The sequence below is a fragment of the Pavona decussata genome, unplaced genomic scaffold (genome assembly GCF_977016875.1).
Source record: "Pavona decussata unplaced genomic scaffold, jaPavDecu1.1 SCAFFOLD_122, whole genome shotgun sequence".
In the NCBI taxonomy this organism is placed as follows: Eukaryota; Metazoa; Cnidaria; class Anthozoa; order Scleractinia; family Agariciidae; genus Pavona; species Pavona decussata.
The window spans coordinates 869684-881398 of record NW_028145536.1 but is presented as its reverse complement, the minus strand read 5'-3'; the positions used below and the strand labels follow the sequence as shown (position 1 = coordinate 881398).

The 11715-nt window shown below is 41.0% G+C and overlaps 1 protein-coding gene across 1 annotated transcript; it reads left to right on the top strand.

Annotated features, from left to right (window-relative positions):
• Nucleotides 1–1374: 1374 nt before the first annotated feature.
• Nucleotides 1375–2199, top strand: LOC146469540 (uncharacterized). The gene has a single exon (XM_085123117.1). It carries the CDS (start codon nucleotides 1375–1377, stop codon nucleotides 2197–2199), a length of 825 nt encoding a protein of 274 aa, XP_084979243.1.
• Nucleotides 2200–11715: the final 9516 nt, after the last annotated feature.

Sequence of the window (11715 nt, the reverse complement as noted above, 5' to 3'; positions counted from 1 at the left end):
ATCAATGCTGTTTCTTATTTTATTATTGGTGAGCTCACTGAAATACGTGCGTCAGAGATTATTATCAGTTAGTCACTTAATCTTAAAGCAGTTACAATGAAAACCATCTCTTTTCATACTCATTCTCAAAAGATATTTGTTTGTAGTTTGCATTTAATTTAATATCAGAAAATCGATCCATTTAACCCCTTATAACTCCAACCAAAAGAGCTGTTCACTCGGATGTTCAGCTGTTCATCTAGTTTCGCAAGTTCGTTCTCTCGGTTTTTCGTTCGTTCGCTTCTACCGGTGAGCACTTGGTGGACCGTTCGATGGTTAATTTAGTCATTCGGCTATCCGTTTTCTCATCCTGTTTTTCGTTCGCTCGTTCTTCGCTTGTTCCTTCTTTTCTGTTTCTGATTTGTCTAGTTGCTTCTCCGTTTGCCCAGTTCTCCTTGCTATTAATGGACATAAACATGTTATAAACGATTAAATTTAATCAGTGAAAAGTTGTATTAAAATATTACGAAGAATTTTCTTGATGTTGCCAAAATGCCATGAAACTTCAGCTCTTTTACAAAAAATTTTCTGGCAAAATTTTGATGTGGTTGGTTAGTGTTTGTTGACTTTGAGGTTAGCATGGCAACCAATTTTTCACAAGTAGTTAATATAGAACATTGGAAAATACTTCTTAAAATGTAGAAAAATCACTTTTCTTACTGTAACGCCTTATGTTGTTAGCTCAAATTAGTGTGCTTTTATTGGTTTTTGGTTTTTTTTTTTTTTGTTTAAGTTCGGCGCTTTCGTAAAGTTTTTAGGAAATCCTAAAATCTTAGATGACGGACCCAAGATGGCGACCATTTGGCCATCATGACATGTTTACCACGTCATATGACGTCATGATTTCCCGTTGTGAACCTCAATGGAAACATCCTGCCGTTTTAGAACACAGCAATGCGACGGGCCACTATCCGCTCTGGGATGAGGTTAAGTTTATTGACCAAGACCCACATTGGTACACCCGTAGGGTTAAAGAGGGTGTTCACATAAGGCTTCACCCTGACAACATCAATAGGGATAATGGAATTGAAATTCCGGAAGCATGGATGCCCACGATCAAACTACACAGCAACCGATCAGTACCAAGGCGGACGGCCGAGGGAACAATTTCTACTCTGAACGACGAGGATCGAAATCCTCCAATCAACAACAGCCTAAGAGAGGATCGAAACGCACCAATCAACACAAACCAAGGTGCTACTTATACTGTCACGCAATCAGTCGACACCATCGCCTGATGAAGACCAGCAGTATAGCGGTCGAAACGTCGCGATCCACATCTTTGTGACTCAATCGTGAGACAAACGATTAACTCATCTATCATTTTAAACCACGATGACAAACATCTTTCATAATATTGACCTGAAATATGGGCGCACAGCCCTAAGGTTGATTCGTCGACACGAGCGTTGCTCACGCAAGCTCGCGCGATATGCTAACCACCTCACCTTTCTTATAAGGTGCGTAAGGAACCACGTTGTTCCTAGAGACCTTCGGGTCCGTTCGCCAGTTCCAACCAAAGGCGGTCACAGAGTGGCCGAACTAGCATCCTTGAGATTGCTAAGAGAGAGAATCAGACTAGCTCAGAGGGCTGAGGGAAATGCGATGCAAGATAGCCACTCTACAGCGAAGAGTATAACAGCCACTCTTTCGCCTAAAGATGCTTCTGAGATACTTGAAAAGATCAGTTGCAACACAAAACGACTGTTTAATAAGACCAGAGACAGACAGAAACGAAAGTTCGATAACCTGTTGATCGAGAAACAGTCTTCTGTTTCTACGACTAGAACACCTCATGTTGACAGAACACCTCAAGTTGACAAATCCAAATGGGTTATCAACTTATCCTCCAGGTCCTTAAGCGACGCTGAGGTATCTTTACTACAGAAAGGGTTAAATTTTGCTGTAACACCTACAAGCATCCCAGCCACTGAGATAGTTGCCAAGGTTGAATCTGCAATAAGACCACTTGACGCAGAACAGGCAGACACTGTCAGGAGAAACGTAAACTCTATCCTCCAGAAGGCTAAGCCTCCTGAACCTAATATCACCAGGGAGATGAAACAAGCTCTCAAAGGTTTAAAAGAGGATAAGAACATTATGATTCTCCCGGCAGACAAAGGTCGTGCCAGTGTAGTGCTAGACAAAAAACACCTATGACGATAAACTGAAAGCACTGATTGAGAAGGGTCCATACCGACTTCTTAATAAAGACCCAACGGACCGTTTGAGCCGAAAGTTGACTGAAAAGCTTCTGAACCTGAAGCGAGGTAATATAATAAGATCAGGCCCAAACATAAGCAACCACCTAGAATCTATGGCCTTCCTAAGATACACAAGGTAAATACACCTCTGAGACCTATAGTTTCTTGTGTGAACACCTTTGCTTATGATCTGTCTTCCTACCTAGCCGATGTGTTATCTCCCTTAACAGGGAAATCAGAGTATACAGTTAACAACTCAGCTCATTTCGTGTCCACTATCAACGGTGAGAGGGTACTAGAGAGCGAGATCATGGTGTCTTTTGACGTAGAATCACTGTTCACAAACGTACCTATCGAAGGCGCCGTACAGGCCGCGTTACGGAAACTAGAAGCTGACCCGTGTCTTGCTAACTGCACGACTTTAACACCTGCACAGATTGCGGACCTCTTGGATTTCGTTCTAAGATCCACATACTTCCAGTATGATGGATTAATTTACGAGCAACAAGAGGGAGCAGCCATGGGGAGCCCAGTATCCGCTGTCATAGCTAACCTCTACATGGAGGATTTTGAAGAACAAGCTTTGACTTCTACGCCTTGTATGCCTAAGATTTGGAAACGCTATGTGGATGACACCTTTACCATCTTGAGTCGAGACCAAGTTGACATTTTCCTGCAACACCTCAATAGTCAACAACCAACGATCCCCTTCACTATGGAAACTGAGACCAACAACACCATACCCTTTCTTGACACGTTGGTAACTAGGGATTCAGATGGCTACCTCTCTACCAGTGTTTACAGAAAGCCTACACACACTGACCAATACCTAGCGTATGATTCACACCACCCGCAATCTGTAAAACGCGGTATTGTCAAGTGCCTGTACGATAGATCGAAACACCTCATAACTAAACCATCAGTTATCTCGCAAGAAAAGAAACACCTCTCATCAGTTCTTGTTTCTAACGGTTATCCGTTTTCGTTTGTGAAAAACATTATGAAAACAAAGAAACAAACAGCCACAAAAGAACCAGCGCCTGAAATTAAATCTACTGCGGTGCTACCATACGTCAAAGGGTTATCAGAGGCTCTTCGCCGTTGCCTACAACAGCAAGGCATACGGACAGTTTTCAGATCTGACACAACACTTAGATCACACCTAGTGCGACCTAAGGACACTGTCGACCCTGCAAAACAAGACGGAGTAGTCTACAAGATTCCCTGTGAGTGTGGCAAGGTCTATATTGGAGAGACGGGAAGATCTATGCATGAAAGGATTAAGGAACACGATAGAGACATACGGCTTGCTCGAACCCAGTCCTCCGCCGTTTCAGAACACAGCAATACGACGGGCCACTATCTGCCCTGGGATGAGGTTAAGTTTATTGACCAAGACCCACATTGGTACACCCGTAGGGTTAAAGAGGCTGTTCACATAAGGCTTCACCCTGACAACATCAATAGGGATAATGGAATTGAAATTCCGGAAGCATGGATGCCCACGATCAAACTACACAGCAACCGATCAGTACCAAGGCGGACGGCCGAGGGAACAATTTCTACTCTGAACGACGAGGATCGAAATCCTCCAATCAACAACAGCCTAAGAGAGGATCGAAACGCACCAATCAACACAAACCAAGGTGTTACTTATACTGTCACGCAATCAGTCGACACCATCGCCTGATGAAGACCAGCAGTATAGCGGTCGAAACGTCGCGATCCACATCTTTGTGACTCAATCGTGAGACAAACGATAAACTCATCTATCATTTTAAACTACGATGACAAACACCTTTCATAATATAATATGTGTCCTTTAAGCCTCATTGTCATAGCGTATATAGTTGCGAAGTTACCGAGGGTAGAGTACGCGTGATCCCCCCTGTCAGAAAAGACAACAACAACAAAGAGAAAGTAAAAAAAAAAGGAAGAAGAAGCCCGGTCTAAATAGGGTTAATACTTATGTTTCTTATGCTGTGGAAAAAGAGGTCTTCTTTCTCCATTGATCTGATACACAAAAATGTAAGAAGAAAAACGAGCAGTTCTTTGAAAAATTGTTCAACAAAAACCACTGCCTGAGAAGAATGATTAGAGTAAGAATGGAATAAAAAACGAAATCCAAGTAGTACAGTTCTTTTAAACATTTTACAGCGAGAAACAATACGAATAGATTAAGATAACTTGACGAGGAAACGAAAACGAAATTCGGCAAGCTTTCGTGATTAGTCACTTCTACGGCAAAGCTGGCATTCGTCTTATAAGTGGATCAGCGATAGAACATGTTCAATCTGCTACCAAAGATAGGAGGCCGATATAGATTGAGTTCACCCCCTCCAAACAAAAATCAGTGCATGATTATTATGTTGACTTTCCAACAAATCCGGTCCAAGCACTTGTTCCCATGGACAGCCAAATCTTGCGTAGTGCAATGTGGTTGTAACTTTTAGCCTGCGAATCAAATGGTCGATGAAAATGTGACTAAGCAGGGGTACGCCAACGGAAATCCCAAACAATGTTAGTTCGGAAGACCTAAATGGATTGAATTGCGAAGAAAAAACTAGCGTTTTCTCACAACAAGGGGAAAAGTTATCTTTTTTGAAGTTGTATGGACAAACGTGTAGTTAACCTTTTTAGCCCCAACAGTGATCAGCATCAAATTTCGCCTTGTAATATCAATACTTATTCAACCCGTGAGGTCATGAGAATAAAGGATATGATCGCTCAAGTAGAATATTCTTGATATTTAATAACATCTCCCCAGTACTTTTATAAGAAAAGCACAGGGACAAGATAGGAGAATATGTCCTTTGATATTAAGGATTAAGGGATTAAGAGGACGAAACAGGATCCAGTGGGATTTTCTGAGAGCCAAGAGCAGCTCAAATATTCGAGGGAAAGATGTCTTTTGCTTTAAGTTTTCTGTCACTAAGACGTTGAGCTAAAGAATCCAATTATATCAAAATGTGCTACAATAGCTTATACAAACAGCAAAGGCCACAAAGCGATCTGGATCTTCAACTGATTTCGTGAACAGTTGAAATATTTTTCTTAAATGCACCGGTTGGGTGTCCCTGATAAAAAGCTCATCAACGGGTACTTTTCAATAGTAATTATGTCAGGATTGAATTTTAAATCCATTTAGGACTTTTTTTCTTCCATTTTCATTTTGGGAGCTCTTGGAAAGGAAGCGTTTTGTTTTCATAAAGCTTTCAATGAGCTTGTAAGAATGTTCTTAATTAGAGAGCGGAAATTTATCTTCGAAAAAGAAAAAAGTACACAACATCTGCTCGCTATGCTTAAAATCGTTGGTAATTATGCAAGTTGCGGACCTTCACAGTGTGATTGATCATTCGACACAAACACGCAAGTTTAGTACCATCCACGGAGACTGGAGGGACAGTTAGTCAAGGAAAGCCAAACTAAAAACGGACGAGAAAATTAACACGGTTTTGACTTTCACTGTTCCGGACTATCTGCCCCTGGATGGTCTTCAAAGATCAGGCCGTACTCTTGGACGGAATAAAATAAGACATTACCCAATCCCAAACCAATGATGAATTCCCATGCAAAGCAAAACGGGCCATTTTTCCATCATTGAAATAGGGAAGGGGTGCTCTTAATTTTTCATTTCAACTGTCTAAGATCGTTAATTTTGAGTCTTGCACAAGCCGTCTCGTTGGTTATCTGTAGGAACCCTGTAATTAAAGAAGGCTGGTACACAGGGCTTTATGACCAACAGCTGTGACTTGGTTTGCTGAGTTGCAAAAGATGTCCACATTCGTGCTTACGGCGACGTAGAGGTCCAAGATCTTCTAATCATCAAACGGTTTACCCCTTATTAGAAGGTATGCCAATTATGCCTCCAGCCATGCACTAGGCAAAATCTTGGTCAATGTATGTGTATTGGTTATTTTACAGATGGCCCAACTGAACCTTCTGAGGTCCGTCTTAGACTCTCTCTTGAACTGATCAAGGGGTTTTCCAGAGCCAAACACGAGAAGACACAAGTTCGACGAACAGCTCTTATATCCACAAGCTGTAACTGGTTCTTTCACCGAGACGGCCGGTGCTAGAAGGCATCGGGCAGTGCGCTTTTCCCTTTCTGAGAACATTCTGTTCTTGTGAGCTTTGACAACGTTTGGTTTAAATAACGGAGTTAGCACGTTCCAAAGATTTTGATCGTGGCATTTTACACGTGAAGGATGTGGAACGCTGATGTATGCCTTTTTTCTGCAGGCTAGGATAACTCTCCGTCATTTGACACCTCCCAGTACGTTTGTCCTGCGTCGTTGCAAATGTTATTCTTTCTTCATGGACGAGGGGTTTTGCAAGACCTTTGAACATGTTGTTACTTTTACCAAGCGATGGCATTGACGAGGATCTGTTCAACATTTTTTTATGAGGTTCTCGGTTACCACAATCCAGTTGATTAATGGCTTGGTCACATGATACTGCTCTTCCCAGGTGGATTTGTTTATTCGCGGTTCGGAGTTCTTCGAGAAAAGCGCCGCGACATTTTGAATAGTTTCTCTCCATTTGACATTGCCAGCTTTCCACATGAATGGATGCAGTTGTTGTAAAAGTGGAAAAGTGTTGATTCCGCTGTGAACCTTTCAAGTAACTGTTCCTTTCCGCAAGCGATGGAGCTGACATGGATCTTTTCAACTTAACTTCACGGGGCCACGGATGACCCAAGTCTGAGACCAGGGCTGCGTCGAAGGAACCTGGTCTTGTCAAGCCGATATCTCGTTCCCCGATTTGCATATCCACGCATTTAAATGAAGTAGAGGGTCTCTTTCGTCTGCGAAAGTGCTCTGATGGCTCTATTACTTGAGATTTTCGTATTTTTAATAGCACTAGCAAGGCGTTCCTGAAACGCTGGTTGGTATAGAAGTAAATTAAAGGATTAAGAAGAGAGTTTAAGATAAAGAATAATCCTGGTACCCGGACAAGTGAACTTCTACGAAGAGCTGGGAACAATTCCAAAAAGATCGCAATGATAATACCTGGAACAAATGAAACAACCAGGGCGACGGTAACCAAGCCACCTGTCTTAGCAACTTTGGACTCGAGTTTTTTTCTCCGTGAGATGGTTTCGCCGATATCGCTTAAATTACGTTTACGTAGTTCAAGATACACCATGGCATAGAAAAATACGATAGCTATTAAGCAAAACACCACCAAAACCGCCGTGGTGATAAACAATTTTTTTACAGTTTTTTTGTCCATGCCGATAGCCAGTATTATAATAATGTAAACGGTTGCAACTAGCCAACCGATTATTGCAAGCATTCTGACACGGCCTTTCGTCACGATAGCCTTGTAGCTCTTCCACTTTTTCACTGCGACGTATCTCTCCCAAGCGATGAAAGTTAAGTGACATAAAGACGAAAATGTCAAAAAAACATTCAGGCGCATACGAAGTGAGTCTATTATGCAGATATACTCAAACGACGCTTGGTAGACCATTAAAATTTTAGTAGTTGCAAATAACGGCATACATACGGCACCCATTAGAATGTCCGCCACGGCAAGATTGGCCAACAGAAAGTTGGATCGTGACTGCAAATGTTTCGTTCGTTTGATGACTATGATTACCAAGACGTTCATAATAACGGCAAGAAGAGACGCGATAGATGCGATGACGACTAAAATCCAGGGAAGAATTGCGCTATTCACTTCCCAGCTAAAATTTGCTGAGTGTGCGCAAGTATAGCGGGGCACTGAGCTGATGGTAATGGAAGAGTGGGTCGTTGTTCCCGTTCCATTTAAGCCCTTCATGTTCCACGCCGAAAAAATTCGGAACTGGTTTAAGCAAAAAAGAAGTGGTCTTCGGTGCGTAATCGCTTCCCGATATCTGTCTGTCTGCTGCTTTCGTTCTGTTTTTGATTTTTTCACCGTCTTTTTTTTTCATAAGTGTTGAGGCAGAAAACAAAAGTGTGTCAATGTACCTTCCTTTTCAACCTATCAGGATAGATGATGCGTAGAACATAAAAAAACACCTGCAAAACATGGAACATTTCTGATTAACAATTTCCTGTTACACTGAAGGTCCTTTTCTTTGGATTTCGTTCGGGATTATCTCAGTTCAGAAAAGATTACTTATTGACAAATTCTGAGTCATACGAATTTTTTTGTGGATCTGGTCAACGGAGACAGGAAAGGAGAAGTCTTTCCCTATAACATGACGGCTAAAAATTTTAAAACAAGAACTTTCCTAGGAATGTTTTAATACAGCTTTAAATTGATTCAAATAAACTGCTTATAAAGTGTTTACGCCCATAAATACAAAGGAGAACGGGACCGACAAACGGAGAACCAACCGCCAAACAACGACCAGAAAAGTAAACAAACGCGCAAACGGAAAAACGAGGGAACGGATAGCCGAGTGACCGAGTCAACTATCAAACAGTCCACCAAACGTTCACCGGTGAAAAACAAGCGAACGAGAAACCGAGTGAACGAACTCGCGAAACCAGGTGAGAAGCTGAACGGCTGCGAGTGGACAGCTCTTCAGTTTGGGTTTAAATGGATCGATGTTCGGATAATTCTTATGTAAATTTAAAAGCATATTTCCTTTCGTAATGAGTGAGAAACGAGGTGGCTTTAGTTCTTATTGCTTCAATGTTCAATAGAGTAGATAATGATAAGGGTTTTAGTGAGCCCACCAAAAGAATAATAACAAACAGCATAGATTGACAAAAGCAAAAAAAAGATTCGTCTTCTCAGAAGGTCTGTCATTCTCGTCAGGGGCACAGTGAACACACCCGGAAGAGAGTTCAAGAAACCCTGAAACAATGAAAAACGCACGAAGGAGGAAACGTAATGGTGATAGAGAAATTTTAAATAAGTTTCTCCATCCGTTTCAAATTGCGGCACCACAGCTGGATCTACGTGCTTGAGTGGACAATTATCATTCAATTAATTTATTTAGCTAATGTTTCCCTCAATCAATGCTGTTTCTTATTTTCTTATTGGTGAGCTCACTGAAATATGTGCGTCAGATATTATAATCAGTTAGTCACTTAATCTTAAAGCAGTTACAATTAAAACCATCTCTTTTCTCACTCATTCTCAAAGGATGTTTGTTTTTAGTTTGCATTTAATTCAAATATCAGAAAATCGATCCATTTAAACCCTTATAGCTCCAACCCAAAAGAGTTGTCCACTTGGTGGTTCAGCTGTTCTTCTAGTTTCGCGAGTTCGTTCACTCGGTTTTTCGTTCGTTCACTTTCACCGGTGAGAACTCGGTGGACGGTTTCATCGTTAACTCGGTCATTCGGCTATCCGTTTGCTCATACTGTTGTTTGTTCGCTCTTTCTTTCGCTTGTTCGTTCGTTTCCGTTTCTGATTTGTTCAGTTGTTCCTCCGTTTCCCCAGTTCTCCTTGGTATTAGTGGACATAAACATGTTATAAACGATTAAATTTAATCAATTGAAAGTTGTATTAAAATATTACTAAGAATTGTTTATCACTACGGCGGTTTTGGTGGCGTTTTGCTCAGTAGCTATCGTTTATTTCTATGCCATGGTGTATCTTGAACTACGTAAACGTAATCTAAACGATATCGGCCAAAGGACTTCACGTAGAAAAATAAACTCGAGTCCAAAGTTTCTAAGACAAGTGGCTTCGTGACCGTCGCCCTGGTTGTTTCATACGAATTTTTTTGGATCTGGTCAACGGAGACAGGAAAGGAGAAGTCTTTCTCTATAACATGACAGCCAAAAATTTTAAAACTGACAAGAAGAACTTTCCTAGGAATGTTTTAATACAGCTTTAAATTGATTCAAATAAACTGTTTATAAAGTGTTTATACCCATAACTACAAAGGAGAACCGGGCAAACGGAGAACCAACTGCCGAACAACGACCACAAAAGCAAACGAACGCGCAAGCGGAAGAACGACCGAACGAACAACAAGAGTGAGCAAACGGATAGCCGAGTGACCGAGTCAACGATCAAACGGTCCACCAAACGTTCAACGGTGAAAACGAACAAACGAGAAACGGAGTGAACGAACTCGCGAAACCAAGTGAGAAGCTGAACGGCTGCGAGTGGACAGCTCTTCAGTTTGGGTTTAAATGGATCGCTGTTCGGATATTTTTTATGTAAATTTAAAAGCATATTTCCTTTCGTAATGAGTGAGAAACGAGGTGGCTTTAGTTCTTATTGCTTCAATGTTCAATAGAGTAGATAATGATAAGGGTTTTAGTGAGCCCACCAAAAGAACAATAACAAACAGCATAGATTGACAAGAGCAAAAAAAAGGATTCGTCTTCTCAGAAGGTCTGTCATTCTCGTCAGGGGCACAGTGAACACACCCGGAAGAGAGTTCAAGAAACACTGAATCAATGAAAAACGCACGAAGAAGGAAACGTAATGGTGATAGAGAAATTTTAAATAAGTTTCTCCATCCGTTTCAAATTGCGGCACCACAGCTGGATCTACGTGCTTGAGTGGACAATTATCATTCAATTAATTTATTTAGCTAATGTTTCCCTCAATCAATGCTGTTTCTTATTTTCTTATTGGTGAGCTCACTGAAATATGTGCGTCAGATATTATAATCAGTTAGTCACTTAATCTTAAAGCAGTTACAATTAAAACCATCTCTTTTCTCACTCATTCTCAAAGGATGTTTGTTTTTAGTTTGCATTTAATTCAAATATCAGAAAATCGATCCATTTAAACCCTTATAGCTTCAACCAAAAGAGCTGTCCACGCGGTTGTTCAGCTGTTCATCTAGTTTCGCGAGTTTGTTCACTCGATTTTTCGTTCGTTCACTTTCACTGGTGAGAACTCGGTGGACCGTTTGATTGTTAACTCGGTCATTCGGCTATCCGTTTGCTCATACTGTTGTTTGTTCGCTCTTTCTCTTGCTTGTTCGTTCGTTTCCGTTTCTGATTTGTTCAGTTGTTCCTCCGTTTCCCCAAATCTCCTTGGTATTAGTGGACATAAACATGTTATAAACGATTAAATTTAATCAATTGAAAGTTGTATTAAAATATTACTAAGAACTGTTTATCACTACGGCGGTTTTGGTGGCGTTTTGCTCAATAGCTATCGTTTATTTCTATGCCATGGTGTATCTTGAACTACGTAAACGTAATCTAAACGATATCGGCCAAAGGACTTCACGGAGAAAAATAAACTCGAGTCCAAAGTTTCTAAGACAAGTGGCTTCGTGACCGTCGCCCTGGTTGTTTCATACGAATTTTTTTGGATCTGGTCAACGGAGACAGGAAAGGAGAAATCTTTCTCTATAACATAACAGCCAAAAATTTTAAAACAAGAAGAACTTTCCTAGGAATGTTTTAATACAGCTTTAAATTGATTCAAGTAAACTGTTTATAAAGTGTTTATGCCCAAGAATACAAAGGAGAACGGGGCAAAGGGAGAACTAACTGCCGAACAATGACCAGAAAAACAAACGAACGCGCAAGCGGAAGAACGAGCGAACGAACAA